The following is a 17,846-nucleotide window of genomic DNA, read 5'->3' as shown; positions in this document are numbered from 1 at the left end:
GTATACACATCTTCCCAAATGCATAGGCTTTGTTAAGAAATAAATGAGAAGCTTTATCAGGAATCCGATAAGCTTCCCACTTAGCCAATAAAACTCCCTTCCAATAAAAGGCTATATGTTGACTAAATATAGTTCCCCAAGAATCTGTGAAGTGTCCTCCAAAAAACTTGGCTACCACTGCAGCTCCAGAAGGTATGAAGAAAGTATTATTCCCTCGCTGACATTTGGAACATTGAGCAAGTGGCACCCAACCCATTTTAGAGGCCTATGAAGTACATGGTATTGACTCTCTTGGAGTTCAGCACTAAAAACCTTGATCAATTTAGGAAAGTCCACCCCTCCAAATCATACCCAAGATATTTAATCCAAGCCTCCTTAAGAGGACCATATTCCTGTGGAGGGAGAAGAGAAACCAATGCTTTATGTAGCCCAGTTACAGAGACCTGTCCAAAAATGTCACCTTGTAAAAGGTCCTTGAGCTTCTGACCTAAGCCTGTTTTCAATGTTACCTGATCTAAGCTAACATAGTAGTGAGGCAACTGCATAAATCAAAATGATCCTTTTATGTTAGAGAAAGTCTTTGCTATAATTCGAAAAAAGAATAGAATCTGTCTTTCTCATTGAGATGTTCAAGCATGGTGATTCCTAATTCCAACCATCTCCTAAAGAGTCCAGATTCCATTCCTGGCGGGAAATCAGCATTACCCCTGCATGGCAACAAATCACTAACATTAGGATTCTGGTTACAACATTTCAAAAGCTCCCGCCAGATACTTCTCAAGGGTTGCAGCAGAATACTGCTGCAGCAAGTCTGTGGCAAACGCTTAACCCTGGCCTGCAAAAGAAAGTCCAAATTTCTTGGAGCACACAGTGCCCATTCCTGATATGTTGGAGTAAATTGCTCAGAGACAAATATCCAATCTTGAAGATGCCTCAGTAGACAAGACTGGTTATATCACTTAAGATATGGTAAACCTAAACCTCCCTGCGACCAAGTATCATAAAGATACTCCATACACATTTTTGATTTCTTCCCATCCCAAAAAAAACTTCCTACACATTCTTATTTAACAACGGCAAATCTTTTCACAAAAGACAAAGTGGTAAAACTTGCTAAGCATAAAACCAGCAAGGTTAAATCACCATTTTAAAAAGAGATTAATCCTAGCTATTAATAATAAAGGTAAGTGACTCCATTTTTCAAATTGAAGTTTAGTATCCTGTATCAACCTCTCTACATTTATATGATATATACCTTGTGTCTCCATGAACAACACCACCCCAAGATAACAAAGACTTAGCCGCCCATATCAATGGGAAGGGCCCCTGCCAACCTAGGCCTTGGACCCCTTCCCTCAGCATGGCTTCTGATTTCTCCAAATTTAACTTAAAACCTGAGAAATTGCCATACTCAGTCATACATTCTAACAGTGCAGCACCTGAAATGGGGATTTACCACATGAGCTAACAGGTCATCAACAAAGGCTGCTATTTTGAAAATATCTGTGCCTAATTTAAGATCTTGTATGTCAGGATTCCTCTGATTGTCTCTGAACAAAGGGTCCAGGGTAAGAAACAACCTTGTCTGGTAACACGATGTATTGTGAAAGGGGAGGAAAGCAATCCATTCACCCACACCTGTGCCCGAGGAAGTGCATACAGAGCACGGATTTCATCTTGGAAAACTCCACATAGTCTATAGGCATCTAAAACCCCAAACAGAAAGTCCCACACCACCCAGTCAAGGCCTTTTTGGTATCAAAACTTATTAGCATGGAGGGAGTAGTCTGACCGGATGCCAATTCCAATGTGGCAAGAATCTTCCACACATTCTTGGTAATATTACGGCCTCGCACAAAACCCACTTGCGAGTCCTCTATCATATCTGGGAGGATTCAAGATAGACGGTTTAGCAAATAATTTGACTTCATAATGAGCAACGAAATTGGCCTATAGGATTCCAGTTTCTTCAAGTTGCGGCCTGGTTATGGCAAAACAATTAGTTGAGCTAACCACAGTGACTCAGGCAGCTGTCCTGCTCCCACTATGGAATTGAACATGGAAATCAGCGGGGGAACAACCTCATCCCTCAGCATCTTATAAAATTCCCCTCTGTAACTGTCAGGCCCAGGGGCCTTTCCAAGGGGGCTCCTCTGTATAGCCCAAGATGCCCCTTTAGGAGAGGAGGAGGTATTTATCATGGTCAGACATTCCAGATCCAATTGTGAAAGGTCCAAACCAGAAAGATACATAGAACTTTCCAACAGTGGAGGCAGTGGCGTAGCCAGACCTGATAATTTGGCTGGGCCCAGAGCTAATATGGGTGGGCACTATATATATATTATATATATATATATATATTACCCACCCATATTATCTAGGGCAATGAGGAGCCCATCCCAACCCAGAAATTCCCCAACAATAAATTTTAATAGTGACCACCAGCCCCAGGCAGGCAGCAGGCCCCAGCTAGCTCAATTTAATAAAATTTACACAGCACACGTCACACATTAAAAATTATGATGAAAAAAAAGTATTTAAATTTTTATTACCGGCTCCTATTGCTGCTGGGCTCGCCTCAAAATAATGTCGAATCATGAAGAAGAACCTTCCAGGGCCAGGCTCGTGCTCCTCACCTCCGCAACCCTCCTGTAAAACGTGCACTGCATGACGTGCACTTGGTGGGTGGTGGTGGGCTGGACTGGAGTCCTAGACAGGCAGTTGAGCGGGAGCCGCCATTCATTCCAGGCAGCTCCGCGCTCCGGAACTTTCATCCGATCTTACTATCCATTCTTTAATTTCCCTCTTTTTACTTCATCTACCTATCCCTTTTCATTTTTTGCTCACTTTTGTTCTCCCCATGCCCCTTCCTCTTATTCTGCAGTCTTTCATTAACTCTATCCTCGCCCCCTTTCTCTCCCCATCCTTTCAGTGTCTCTCCCTCTCTCTGAATCCAGCGTCTCCTCTTTCTCTCCCTAACCTTCTATCCAGCATCTTCCCTCTTTCTCTCCTACCCTTCCATCCAGTGTCATCCCTCATTCTCTCTCCATCCTTCCACCTATTACCCTCTCCCAATCCTTCCATCCATTGTCTCCATCTATCTCCCCTTCCTTCTAGACAGTTATCTCTCTACCCTTTTCCATTCAGCATGTCCTCTCTCTCCCCACCATCCTACCAGTGGCTTTCCTCTTTCTCTTCCTACCCTTCCATCCAGCGTCTTCCCTCTTTCTGTTCCCTTCTTCCAGCATTTCCCTCTTTCTCTCTCCTTTCATTCAGCATTTCTCCATTTGACCAGCTAAGGTCTCCCCCAGTTTCTCTCCAGCAGCTTCTCTCTCTTTCTCCTGCCATTTTCCATGTCCCCTTCTTCTCTCCCCCATCTTTCTACTCATCTGTCTCTCTCTCTGTACCCCTCTTCCATCTAGCATCTTCCCTCTTTCTGCCCCTCCTTCTAGCATTTTTCCTCTTTCACCCTCCTTTTATCCAGCATTTCTCCTCTTTGTCTCTCCATCTGGACCAGTCAGGGTATCCCCCTTGTTTCACCTTCCATTCTCCCCAGCAGCCTGTCTCCTCCCCTGCTCTTTTCCATGTCCCTCTTTCTCTCCCTATCTCTCTCTGGCTCTCCCCTGCTCTTTTCCATGTCCCTTCTCTCCCCATCTCTCTCTGGCTCTCCCTCTTTCTCTCCCCTGCTCTTTTCCATGTTCTCTCCCCATCTCTCTCTTGCCCCCTCTCTCCCCATCTCTCGCTCTCTCTTTCTGTACTCTCCAGCGTCCTCTTCTTTTTTTCTCTCCCCTCTGCTCTCTCGGACACCCTTCCCCTACCAGCCACGTTTCCTCTCTCACTCTGGCCCTCTGCAGCAGCAGTGTCAAGACAAGAAGAAAAACAAGTGCGGGGCCGCCCGCAGCAGCCTTCACTCATGCACTGTCAGCTCTCCCATCCTCTGCCCCCGCTGACGTCAATTTCTCGTTCCGGGAGCAGAGGACAGGCAGAGCCGACAGCGCATGCCTGCAGCGGCGCGGCCCCGCGCTTGTTTTTCTTCTTGTGCCGGCTGAACTGAAGTGGCGGCTCGGCGAAGCGCATCTGACGCGCAGTGGCGCGACTATGACCGGCGTCGTCGAGCGAGGCATGCGGAGCACAGCGCTGCTTCAAATTTCAGCGCTCCGGAACGGTGGGGATGTGGGATCATGGATGGGCGGGCCTGGAGGGAAAGTGGCTGGGCCCAGGCCCGTCCAGGCCCGCCCGTGGCTATGCCCCTGAGTGGAGGATTGGGAAGCGAATACAATTGAGCATAAAAAGCTGTCATAATGTCATAGGCGTAGACTGGGGGGGGCGAGGGGGGCCAATGCCCCCCCAAACGACGAGGCGCCGCCGCGCCATTAGTTAAAAAAAAAAAAAAACACATGCAGGCACGCGCTCCTCTCCATCCGCTTGGCTTCCCTGCCCTCTCTGTCTGCTCCCGCCTTCCTCTGACGTCAGAGGAAGGCGGGACGCAGACAGAGAGGGCAGGGAAGCCAAGCGGACGGAGAGGAGCGTGTCCGTGTACCCCTCTCTCTTCCTCCCTCCCTCCGGCGCAGGCAGCAGTCTTTTTCAGCGTTCCTGGCAGCGGTAGCGATGTACACGCTGCCTTCGGCTCTGCCCCAAAGCCTTCTCTTCAAGTTCCTGTTCCCGCATAGGTGGGAACAGGAACTTGAAGAGAAGGCTTCCGGGGCAGACCGAAGGCAGCGTGTACATCGCTACCGCTGCCAGGAACGCTGAAAAAGCTGAAGACTGTTGCCTGCGCCGGAGGGAGGAAGAGAGGGGGTAAACGGAGTCACGATCTTGGACCTCGCAGGGGGGGAGCAGTAGAAGGAAGATGGATGGTACTGGGAGGGGTGGGGAGCAGAGGGAAGGAGCAAGAGATGGATGGGACTGGGAGGGGTGGGGAGCAGAGGGATGGACCGGGAGATGGATGGGATTGGGAGAGGTCAGGCACAGCAGAGGGAAGGAGCAAGAGATGGTTGGGACTGGGAGGGGTGGGGAGCAGAGGGAAGGAGCAAGAGATGGATGGGACTGGGAGGGGTGGGGAGCAGAGGGAAGGAGCAAGAGATGGATGGGACTGGGAGGGTGGGGAGCAGAGGGAAGCCTACTGGAAAGAAGACACTGCATAAAACAGAAGACACTGGGACCAAAGCGAATAGAAAAACTAAATGATCAGACAATAAAGGTAGATAAAAGTATTTTATTCATAATTTATTAATTGAAATGTCAGCTTTTTGAAATGTGCATCTGTGATATTTTGCCTGTAAATTTCAATTCCTTCCTCCATATTAGCATATTCATTTGCATATGTATATATGCAAATGATATGCTAATATGCTCCACCCATCTTTGCCCCCCCCCCCCCAAATGAAACAGTCAAACTACGCCTATGCATAATGTGATTAATTTTGATATTCCTATTCCCCAGAACCAGGGCCGTGCCTAGGGTCTCTGGTGCCCCCCTGAAGTCTATCAGTTGGCGCCCCCCCCCCCCCCCCCCCCCCCTAGCATAAAATGCCATAAATACCAAAATACCACACTGTGCAAAATATAAAGACAGCAGATGTAAATTTGAAAAAGCTAACAAGTACCAATCACCACTTTACAAATTAACAAATAGAAATAAAACAAATATAGAAAATAATACCATTTTATTGGACTAATACATTTAGCTTTCAGAGGCCAAAACATCCTTCCTCAGGTCAATACAGTATAGTGCTGTTACAGTATCCTATCCTGACCTGAGGAAGTGGGTTTTGTTCTCCGAAAGTTAACCAAAATGTATTAAAATTAGTTCAGTAAAAATATTACCTTGTTTACATGTTCTATTATAAACATTTATTAACACAGCTACAATACTACTTTATCCTAAAGCAAAAAAATAAAAATATATATTTTATTTACAGTTTGTTGTCTCTGGTTTCTGCTTTCCTCATCTTCTTTTCACTGTTTTCCTTCCATCCAGCATCTCTTTGTTCTCTCTCTGCCATCCAGTGTCTGCCCTCTCTGCTGTCCCCTCCATCCATTGTCTGCCCTCTCTCCCTGCCCCTGTCTGCCCTCTCTCTCTCCCCCTTCCATTCACTGTCTGTCCTTTCTATCCCTTCCATCCACTGTCTGCTCTTTCTCTCTGCCCCTTCAATCCACCATTTGCCCTCCCTCTCCCATCCATCCAGGATCTGTCCCCTTTCTCTGCCCCTTTTTTTCAGCCCCCAGTTCCAGCCCCACTATCCCACCAGTCCCCAGTTTCAGCCCCCAGCCACTTCTTCCTGTCCCCTTTTCAGCCCCCCAGTCCCCACAACATCCCTCTCCCATCTGAGAAACCCCTCCCCTCCCCGACTCTCCTGCCACCACCCTACCTTTAAAAAACATTTTGTGAAGTCGAGTTGCAGGCAGCGCCTCGCCTCTCCCCTGTCCTTCATCCACCCATGTCCAGCAGTGACCCTTCTCTCCCCTGCCCTCCATCCACCCATACCCAGTGACCCTCCTCTCCCCTGCCCTGAATGCACCCATGTCCAGCAGTGACCCTCCTTTCCCCTGCCCTCCATCCACCCATGTCCAGCAGTGACCCTCCTCTCCCCTGCCCCGCATGCACCCATACCCAGCGACCCTTCTCTCCCCTCCATGATCCACTCATGCCCAGGGACTCCCTTCTCTCCCCTGCCACCCCTCCCGAGTTGTTCAGTGGCGACTTCTTCTCCTCCCTCCGGATCCGTCCCTCACCGCCCTGCCCCTGTCCTTCGAATTCTTCGGGGCAGGCAGTCTTGCCTGCCCGCTGCCAGCGCTGACTCTCCCCTGCCAGTTCGCGCTTCAAAATGACTGCCTCTGGAAGTCTCAGTGGCCATTTTTAAAGCGCGAACCGGCACGGGGGAGATTCAGCGCTGGCAGTGACAGGCAAGACTGCCTGCCCCGAAGAATTCGAAGGACAGGTCGGTGAGGGACAGATCCGGAAGGAGGGAGGACAAGCGGTATGGCGGAGCAGCACCACAGCGGCGCCCTTGAAGGCAGGCACCCCCTGCGGTGCTTACCGTGTTGGCATGGCCCTGCCCAGAACCCTGTTGGAGGAATACAAGGCATCTATCTTAAAGGGACCCTGTCAAGGATGGGCCAAACGGGCCCACAATCTAACACTCTTGTTAGCATGTTTGTATAACTGATATTTAAAATAACTGTGATTTCTGGGTGTTCTGATGAATCAGTTCATTTCAGGTTTGTTGTAATTCCAAAAGCTGAGTTTTGACCTGAACATTGTGAGTTGTCTGTAAAGCAGTGGCGTAGCCAGACAGCCAGTTTTGGGTGGGCCTGAGCCCAAAGTGGGTGGGCACAAAATTTTCTCTGCTCCGCCCTACCTCCACCTCAAAATATAAATACTTTAGCTAATGAGGATCCTCAAGCTCAGTCAGCTGAAGACTTTCTCTGAAGGTGGCCAGAACTCTCTTTTACCAAGCTTGACAGGCAGCAGCAATGACCCTAAGCCACTGATGCCAGCACCCCACACATGCTTAGCTGTCGATGGCTCAAGGATGCTGTTGCCAGAGCTTGGTAGAAGGGAGTTCTGGCCGCCTTTGGAGGAGGTCCTTAGCTGGGGATGCCTGGGAATCCTCACCAGCTATACAGCAAGGGTTAGGACTGTTGTAAGACCTACTTGGCCCAGGTCCTCTCCTCTTTGCCTCCCTTCCAATTTTCCACCTGCCATTACTATCACACCAACAGAACCTCACCAAACACAGAACAAGGAGGGATCACAAATTAGAAATAAAAATATTTAGACAAAAATTGAAAAGGAACCCCAAGAAGTTAAACATAGCATTACTGCAACACTGGAGACACAAAACATGCATTTCCTTTTCTACAGAACACAATACAAAGACATTTCCTATGCACATTTCCAAAAGCTAACATATTCCATTTAAAACATTTGAAATAAAATGCTTTGTTTCTACCTTTGTTGTCTGGACATTTTATTTTTCCATCTTGCTGGTTCCAATTTCTCTTTTCTGCTTTCCTCTCTGCCGTCTGCTAATTCTTCTTCAAGCGGCTGTAGTTCATTTGACTTTTCTCCTCTCTCCTGTCTGTTCCCTCAATATTCCTGCCTCTGACATGTTGGTCATTCCTTTGTAGCTCTTTTCTGCCTCTCTCTCACCCTTCTTTGTTCCTTTTTACTTTTCAACTACCTATCAAATTTCCATCTTCTTTCACCCACTAGCTCTCCCATTCCCCATCTTACTCCTCCCCATCCCTACTTTCTCTTTTATCTTTAATCTACTCCCCATTACCATATTTCTACCCTCTGTAATCACTATCTCTCATTCATTTCCTTGCCACCCCCTCCTCCCCCTCTTGCCCTCTCCCACAGGGTTCCACCATTCCCATCATCTTCTCCCTCCACCCTTCTAACCAGCATCTGATCCCCTCCCCAACCCACCATGGTAGCCTTATATTTTCCTGCCCCTTCTCTCTTCATTCCTGTTAAATAGTAATAGTAGTAGTCCTCTCCCCCATGGCCCAGCATTTCTCCCCTCACCACCTACTGTGTACCTCATCCACCTCCATGTCTATCTCCCCCTCTTATTCCCACTGTCCAACGTCTCTCTCCCCTTCCCATACAGCATATCTACCTTCCTCCCCTCTACCAGCATGTCTAACATTTCTCCCTTCCCTCCACCCCTATGCCCACCATTTTGCCCTCCTCTCTACCCCTATGTTTAACATTTCTCCCCCTCTCACCACCTATCCCCTCTCTATGCAGCATGTCTCCCTCTCCTCCACCTCATATGCAGCCAAGACTTCTCCCTTCCTGACCCCTCCACCCCTTTACTGGATCTCTCCCTTCTTCCCCATGCAGTTTCTCCCCCACCCACCATGCCTCATCATTCCATCTTCCCTCCTCCCTGTGCAGCATCTTTCCTTCCATCTTCTTCCCTCCCCCCCCCCCGTGCAGCTGCTGTCCCCGTCTTCCCTCCCCCATTCCAACATCTTTTCCCCATCATCCCTTGCCCCGTTGCGTGCCACAACTTTCTCCCCATCTTCCCTCACCCTCGCAGGCCCGCCCAGCAGCGATTCCGATCGCAGGCAGCTCCTTCGACTCGCACACGCTGCCTGCCGGCTGCCGCTCAAATCTCCTTGCAGCTACTAGCAGCGCTAACCCGGAAGCTCAGAGGAGAGGCTTCCGGGTTAGCGCTGCTAGTAGCTGCAAGGAGATTTGAGCGGCAGCCGGCAGGCAGCGTGTGCGAGCCGAAGGAGCTGCCTGCGATCGAAATCGCTGCTGGGCGGGCCTGCGAGGGTGAGGGAAGATGGGGATGAAAGTTGCGGCACGCCACGGGGGAATGGATGATGATGGGGACCGGAGCCTCCGGTATCGCTGTGCTGCTGGGCGGGCCTGACCCCAAATTGGGTGGGCCCAGGCCCACCCGGGCCCACCCGTGGCTATGCCCCTGCCGTAAAGGCGCCACAATCGTTTAACCTTGTTTTCCAAATGGAGTAATTCCCTCTTCCTAGCCTTCTTTTGATGACTAGTAGCATAGGCTATGATTTTTCCTCACAGCACTGCTTTAGCAGTATCCCAATATAAGATAAGAGTATCCACATGAGCAGCATTCGCCTCTTTATGTCTGCCATTTCTGCGAGAGAAAGTCTAGAAATCTGCCATCCCCTTAAAAATGGACAGGAAAATTCCACTGATAAGATTTTTAGAGGTGCCCCCGGGAGTTCTAATTGAGTAGACACCATCGTGTGATCCGATATTTTGATGGGTCCAATTTCCGCCCCCTGTACTGCCATAAGTAAACACTGAGAAACAAAAATGTAATCAATCCTGGACATAGTGGAGTGTGCTCAAGATATGTGAGTATAATCTTGATCTACCGGATGCAAAGTGCGCCACACATCCACCATATCCAGAACTTCACACGGCAATGGAATACCTCTGGATGCATGGTAGGATCCACCTGATTTCCCATGTGATCTATCTAACTTTGGATCACCGACCTCATTGAAATCCCTTTCCACCAAATAAAGAACTCCATCAAAACTCGAGGTGTTGAATAATCTGCCTATAAAAGGCCTTACTGTCAATATTCAGTGCATAAATATTGGAAAGAAGCAACAGGGGGCGTTCAATGGTTAAATGAACTATCAATAATCTACCAGCATCATCATGAATATAACTTTGTGTAGTGATCTGGACACCCTTCCTGATTAATACTTCAGCGGGGGACTCAAAATAAGAACCTACCCACCATCAACAAAGCTTCTGATGTTTCCAAGCATCCAAATGTGTTTCCTGGAGGAGGGCAATAGACACCTTCTGTTGGTTCAATGTTTGCAATATTTTTTGTCATTTAACTGGTGATAAAATACCACCCACATTGCAGGTCACTACAGTAAAGGGCATTACATGACGGCACAGAGCAAGTGAAGCACAAAGATGAAAACCACTCTAAAAGAGCAATAGGGATTTCCCAGCCAGTATCCCCACCCCTCCAGCCAAAGAGCCAGTGACTGCATAAGCTCCTACTAGGCATACTAGGAACCCCAGCCTACCTGAACCCTCCCACCCACCCTGGTCAATAACATCCCCACCCTCTCCCCAAACCCCTTCCCTCTGCTAATGACTTCCGTGCCCCCCACCTACAGCCCCTCTTGCATAGGTAATATAGAAAGATATGTAGGCACCCATCCCGCCCAATCAATGAAATCAGGAGCAACTGATGCCTCTGAAACTTGGGATTACAAAAACCCCACAATTGCTTCCCAGGCAAGCAAGTAGTTGAGCAAACCTGCACAATCAAGGAACTACAAATCTGAAAAATATAAACAATAAAATGGAGCATCATATACTCCCTCTCCAACAAAGCCCCAGATTCCCCAATCTAAGGATAGTTCTGGAACTTCATTTGGATGTTCCAAATGTTCCACAAAAGCTCAGGCTGCCACTATGATATTGTAATATTGTGGAGCACCATTGTGATAAATATGCAATTTAGCTGGATATAGCAGGGTGGGTGGGAGGGTTCAGGTAGGCAGGGGTTCTGTTATTTTGTGGGCAGTGCCAGAATTCCTGCTCTGTCTCTCTCTGAGGCAGTGGTAGTGCCAGCCCCCCCTCCCCTCCCCTGTCCTTTCTTCTGTGCTGCTCTCCTCAGCCCCCCCCCCCCCCCCCCCACCTCTCTCTGCCTGGGCTGCAGTGTGCAGACCATTTTTGTATTGATGTGAGTCAGTGCTCTGGTATTTGTGGGGATTGTGGGAGTGAATGAATGTGCAGGCTAGTATCTGACCTTGAGGTAAGAGGCAGGGGTGGCCAGGAATGCCAGGAATGCAACATGTGCTCAACTGAGAGACCAACAACCTAAAAACACTACTCCATCTGTGTTTGTCTATGCACAAGAGTGTGCGTGCACATGCCGTCTTTCTCTATGCCACTGCCTCCCTGCCTCCAAATGGAGGGCACCTTAACCTCTGATACACAAGGAGCCTGTGGAAAGTAAGAGCTGAAATATCTCAGGGTGTTGGTTCTAATCCCTAGCTCTGCCATTTACCTGAAACAAGTCACTTTATCTCCCTATACCTCACTTTTAACCAATTTAATATAGAAATAATGCATGTTTCTTTTTCTGAAGATGGCTGATATGTAACCCACCTTTATGGTGCTGGAGCTGGTAGAAGGGGGAGTGCAGGGAACCCATCTGCACAGGGCAGACAGCCAGCACTGAAGGGAAAGTGTGGGGACGGAATTATTGGCTCTGTTGTTCTGGAAAGTGGGAGGAGGTAGAGAAGTAGAGAATAGAAAATGTACTAAATAATTAAGGGCCCTGTTTACTAAGCCACTATATAGGCACATTAACTTCTTTAATGCGCGTTAACCATTTATGTGCGTTAACCATGTATGCACCTACAATATCCTTATAGGCACCTGCTTATCTATTTACCCCCTAATTCTGTAAAAGTTGTCAAACATTGTGCATGCCCAATTCGCGTGTGCAATTTAGATAGCTAATTGGCACCAATAATTGGCTTTTTAACAAGCAATTATTGGCACTAATTAGATTTAATTGAACTTTACGCATGTAAATTTAGGCACGGGATTTGCGCCTAAATTTTACATGCGATTTGAAAAAGGGGATAAGAAATGGGAGTGTTCCTATAATTAAAGCGCATTGTTATGGAATAACTGGCATAAGTGCCTAATGTTTCAGTTGGTACAAATGGCCGAGCCTAAAGTTAAGTGTAATTCCTAGGCATACGCGCTAGTCTATAAACTGTGCTTAACTTTAAGTGCAGCTTATAGAACAGCACTTTTTGGGCACCATGTATAGAATCTAGCCCTTAACAATCTGAAGAACGTACCCTATTCTTGCCTAACCCCATCCGAAACTTGGTCCACCAATATACACACACTCCCTCATTCTATAAAGTTGCACTCCCAAATTTCTGACTAGCATGCAAATGTGTGTGTGCAATAGAATAGTTCCAGTTGTACACCTAACTTAGGAGCCCTTTTATAAAGCAGCGGTAGGGCTACCACGCATGTAGCATGCGCCAAATTGACACTACTGCCCAGTTAGCACGCCCACCCGGCAGTCATTTTGAAGTTGATGCGTGCTGTTTCCCGTGGTAGAAAATATTTTCCCATTTTCTACCATGGGGAGCGTTCCCGGCGGTAATCGGCTGTGCAGCCACATTGGCGCGTTCTGCATGTAGCGCTTGAGCCCTTACTGCTTAGGTCAATGGCAGGCGGTAAAGGCTCATGTATTAAATAGCAGCACACTACTTTTAATTCTAGTGCCCAGCCATTTACTGGCCCCATTTTAAAAACCCTTTTTTCCCAGCCACTGTTAAAAAAAAAAAAAAAAAAAAAGGACCAACTTGCACCAAAAACACATGCCCACACTACTGCAGACCACTGTGGCTTAGTAAAAGGATGCCTATATTTATTTATTTATTTATTACATTTGTAGCCCACATTTCCCCACATAGCAGTAGGCTCAATGTGGCTTACAATCCGGAGAGGAGAGTACCAACTCCGGGAATACATACAGAGTGGAAAATAGAGTAACAGTAGGTGCAAGGAAACTGATAAGGTTCCGGAAAAGAGAATACAACTCTGGGACGAATATATAGTAGCATATAGAGAAACGTAATCCCAATGAGGCTGATAAGTCTCTGGGGATGGGACTACAGCTTCTAGTGAGCAATACAGAGTAGGATAAGGGTAGAAGTACACTCAAATTCGTACAGTTTGAAGTAATAGGATTATGTGGAAGGGGTATTGTTCATTTCTTAGATTGAAAGATGTGATGCATTGTTCATGAATTAGTTCGGGTCTGCTGGGTAGGCTTTCCGGAAGAGGTGAGTCTTGAGGTCTTTTCGAAATTTTAGATGGGTGTACACAGTTCTAATGTTTTTGTTAAATAGGCGCTAATTGGCATTAAGTACCAGTAATAGCCCTCAAGCAATATTAATTGGTACTAATTTGTAGTTAAGCGCTTGACTCACATAGGTGATATTCTATAAATTTAATACCTAAATGCTATAGCGAGCAACTACAAGGGAGTGTGCATGTGGGTGGATCAGGGGTGTGTCTTGCAGTTGCACATGTAAGTTATAGAATGCTATCACTTATGCACACAACTGCCAACTTTAGTCGTGACCATTTATACCACCAGCCTTTGACACGGCATAAGTGCTCATGCCTAAAGTTAGGCACACGCATTGCCGACTTACGCTCTATTCTGTAATTTTGCGCACAATTGTCGTTATAGAATTGGCACTTAGAGACCATATTTTTTGCACCTAATATTTGGTGCAGTTTCTTGAATCACCCCTAGGCATGCTTGCATAGATATGCCAGTTTATGGGTGTAAAATGTGGCTTCTAAAATTACTTGTGTATTTTTGTTTGCTTATTTGAATTTTACTCGCACCTTTTTCAGTAGTAGCTCAAGGTGAGTTACATGCAGGTACACTGGGGATTTCCCTGTCCCTGGAGGGCTCACAATCTTATTTTGTACCTGAGGTAAGTATGCATGAGGGCAAGAATATGTGTGCTTGTACAAAGCTTTCATGTAGGTATGTTCTTGGGTAGAGTTTGTGTGGCACAGGGGCAGAATGATGATTTATGCATATACTTCATGTCAGTGGCGTAGCCACGGGGGCCTGGGCCCCCCAAAATTGGCTCAGGGGCTCCTAGTTTGGACAGAATTCAAAATATAAGCAGTGATTAGAGATGCCCCAACAATTGAAGAGTCCAGTGTTTCAATAAGATATATATAATGCTAATCTTGATTCTAAACAAGATGGAGACCTCAATACACTCAGACGCTAATGGCAATTTTCGCATCTTTAACTGGGGGTGTTAATAATCATCATTGGTCTCACCTCCTTGTGAGTTTTTATTGAATTTTTTAAACATTTCTTTTTTTATTTTAATCCTTCAAATTTTAAAACATGAATCTTCTTAAATCTTATTCCTTTATTCTCTTAATTTTCCTTCTGCTATACCTTAGTTTAACTTATTTTCTGTGTATAATAAAATGTTGAGCACTTAGCTGTGGCTCAATGGTGGCCAAACCCGTTTCACTTTCATTGCTTCCTTAGGAGCCATGCATCAACTTTGTTGAAATATCAAAGGATGGTGTCACGCATTCAAGTGATCAGCTGCAGAGAGCTTTGCGCAGATCACTTGAATGCGTGACACCATCCTTTGATATTTCAAGAAAGTTGATGCACGGCTCCTGAGGACGCAGTGAAAGTGAAACGGGTTTGGCCACCATTGAGCCACAGCTAAGTGCTCAACATTTTATTATACACAGAAAATAAGTTAAACTAAGGTATAGCAGGAGGAAAATTAAGAGAATAAAGGAATAAGATTTAACCCTTTAGTGTCCAATGTTCCCATATGGCTTATTACGGGAACATTGGACACTAAAGGGTTAAGAAGATTTATGTTTTAAAATTTGAAGGATTAAAATAAAAAAAAAAAAAAAAAAGAAATGTAAAAAAATTTTGAAAAAACTTACAAGGAGGTGAGACCAATGATGATTATAAAGAACCCCAGTTAAAGATGTGAAAATTGCCATTAGCGTCCGGGTGTATTGAGGTCTCCACCTTGTTTAGAATCAAGATTAGCATTATATATATCTTATTGAAACACTAGACTCTTCAATTGTTGGGGCATACTTGATGTGTTAGAGCCACAGTTGTCTTTCTCACCTTTTTAATAAAAAGCAGTGATTAGAAAGCCATGTATCAACTGCTTGCAGACAGGATTGAAAAGATGCAATCTCAGATCTGTAACTCAAAGTGAACAAGATTTGTATGTCATCTACTATAGATAGGGACTGCTGCCTAAAGATTAAATAAGAAGTTCCAGGGTGCCAAAAGGACATTAATGGGGTAAGTTATCAGTGTGGGCTATCGTTAAGACAAATTATTTTACCACTAACTCGTGCTATTCTAGCACAGGTTCCATTTTATGCAATGAAACCTAGTTACTAATAACTTGGGTTAACAATAAAATATCCCATCTTAATGGCAACCTACGTTGATAACTTCCTCCCTAAATAGTATGGGGCCAGAACTGAGCCCAGAGGTAAACTGCAAGTGACAGAATGAGATAGAGATGTGATAAAATTAGAACGAGCTTGATAAGAATGACCAGATAAGTATGAAGAGAACCAGAAAAGAACAGAGCCATCAATACCCAGGTCTTTTAGCTGAAGTAGGAAAAGAGAATGATCTATATCATAGATTCTGTGACAAACACTGAAGACAGATCAAGCAAAACAATAATAACAGAGTGACAGTGGTCTAAAGCAGGGTTTTCATGCATGAGAGAGATTTCCATACAATAGAGGAAATGTATGCACATTTGTATCATGCATATTCATTATGGATATCTTTGAAAACCTGATTGAGGGCTGCTGGAGGGAAGGGAGAGAGGCACTGGACCCATGGAAGGGGGGGGGGGGCTGCTGGAGGGAAGAGCTTAACCAAGAGAATAAAGGAATGTACTGAACTCAAGTGGAGGAAGGAAGAGACAGGAGAAGCTGGATACAGAAACAGAAAGGAGATGATGGTCATGGAGGGGCGCATAGGGACAGGACCACAAAGGAGAGATGCAGCATACGGATGGTATATGAGAGGGAAGATGCTAGACCTGGTGGAGAATAGGAACACAGAAGGGAGATGCTGGATTCGGAGGGTGGGGGGATGTAAGGAAACAGAGGAGGACATAGAGTGGTGGTGATGAATGCAGGACACAGAAGAGATGCTGAAATGGGAAGTATAAGGGACACAGAGAAGAGATGATACTGAACATGAGGAAAAATAGATACACAGAGATGAAAGATGGATGGTGAGCATGAAGAAAGAAGACAAGTCAAATGGGTAGGAGACCCTGGTGAGTGAGTTAAGAGAAGACAGAGAGAAACAGAAACCATAGCCTGGGACCAACATAATTTGAAAAATAACATGACCAGACTACAAAAAGTAGAAAAAAATATATTTGTTTTTCTATTTTGTGATTAAAATATGTCATATTTGAAATGTGTATCCTGCCAGAGCTGGTATTAGACATGGTTGGGACCCAGGGCAGAAATTTGGGAAGGGATCCTACCAGACTGTGTATTCGTCAGCTTCCAGCAGGCTTAGGGCTCTATTAGGCTAGGGGGCAGTTGCCCTAGTAGCATTCCCCTAACACTATCCCTGGCATGTATCATCTTTATAATTTGCACAGTATAGGAGGAAGTGCATTTCTTTCTATTTCTTTGATGTTGTGCTACATGTGAGGTGTGGTTTATTGACATTTTGGTTTAATTTATGTTTATCATTTTTGGTCTGCTATTATGTATTTGGCATTTGTAGTCAGTGTGTGTGTGAACAAGGTATTCTGTTAGCACGAATTTTCTATGTAGCATTCTGTAGTAATTTGTCTTCAGTTTTCCCGATATTGGAGGCGATATTTGTGAGAGGGGGAAGGGAGATGGGTTTTGTTGATCCTTGTACTGTATTGTTTGTGATTTATAAAATGATAGTTGTACAGAATATTGTTTTTTTTTTAAATAATTTAATAACACGATTTAAATATAAAATCGTAACTATTCAAGGCTTGGGCAAATGGGATCAGACAGAGCTTGTGAGGACAGGGACAACGCAGACGGAGCAGGTTTGTGTCCGTGTCATTCTCTACTTAGAGGAAACAACATACATGAGAGCCTGAATGAGGAGACTGTTCTTTAGGCAGGTAGATGGCTTAGGAAGTTATCCTTCCCATGTATGATGTCTGTGTACTGCATGTATATCCACTGTGCACACACCTGCCACTGAATATACCATGTCTTCTCTTACAGTATTTTATCCTGCTACTCTGCATCTTCCTACTGGAGATCTTGGCTGGAATTCTGGCATATATTTACTACCAGCAGGTAAAGATATCTTTTCTTCCTCTTAATGAGAAATGAAGACCCAGGTAAAGTGTCTGCACTCTCCTACCTATCTCATACAGGCGTGGAAGAAACTGGTTCAAGCACCCCAATGATCCTGTGAGGTTTAATGGGGGTTGATGGGAAGGCACTGTGTGTGTCTGCCACAGGCTCATTACTCCAACCACTGAAAGCCATCAGCACTTAAATTCTTACCACAGCCCCCCTCTACCTCACTTTGAGGCTGATGTAGAAAGCTTCCCAAGTGGTTACTGTGTGTTTTAACTTGGTTATACTGAGGGATAGCAATGCAGAGAGTTTCAGTGCCGGTGTTAACTTGCACGGAAATCCTTACCACAGTAGCATTTAAATGCATTCAAATGCAGTGCATTTGCTATCCTTTGACATGCCAAATTAA

The 17,846-nt window shown here is 45.8% G+C and overlaps 1 protein-coding gene across 1 annotated transcript in view; it reads left to right on the top strand.

Moving 5' to 3' along the window:
• CD151 (CD151 molecule (Raph blood group)) overlaps positions 1-17,846 on the top strand; it is a 152,997-nt gene that overhangs the window by 115,586 nt on the left and 19,565 nt on the right. Inside the window, exon 5 of the mRNA XM_030201258.1 lies at positions 17,357-17,431. Coding sequence (XP_030057118.1) covers positions 17,357-17,431 — 75 coding nt within the window. The remainder of the gene's footprint in view (positions 1-17,356; positions 17,432-17,846) is intronic.

This window comes from Microcaecilia unicolor, chromosome 4 (assembly GCF_901765095.1).
Source record: "Microcaecilia unicolor chromosome 4, aMicUni1.1, whole genome shotgun sequence".
NCBI classification, from domain to species: Eukaryota; Metazoa; Chordata; class Amphibia; order Gymnophiona; family Siphonopidae; genus Microcaecilia; species Microcaecilia unicolor.
The sequence above is the reverse complement of the archived record's forward strand: the minus strand, read 5'-3'. Positions and strand labels throughout refer to the sequence as shown.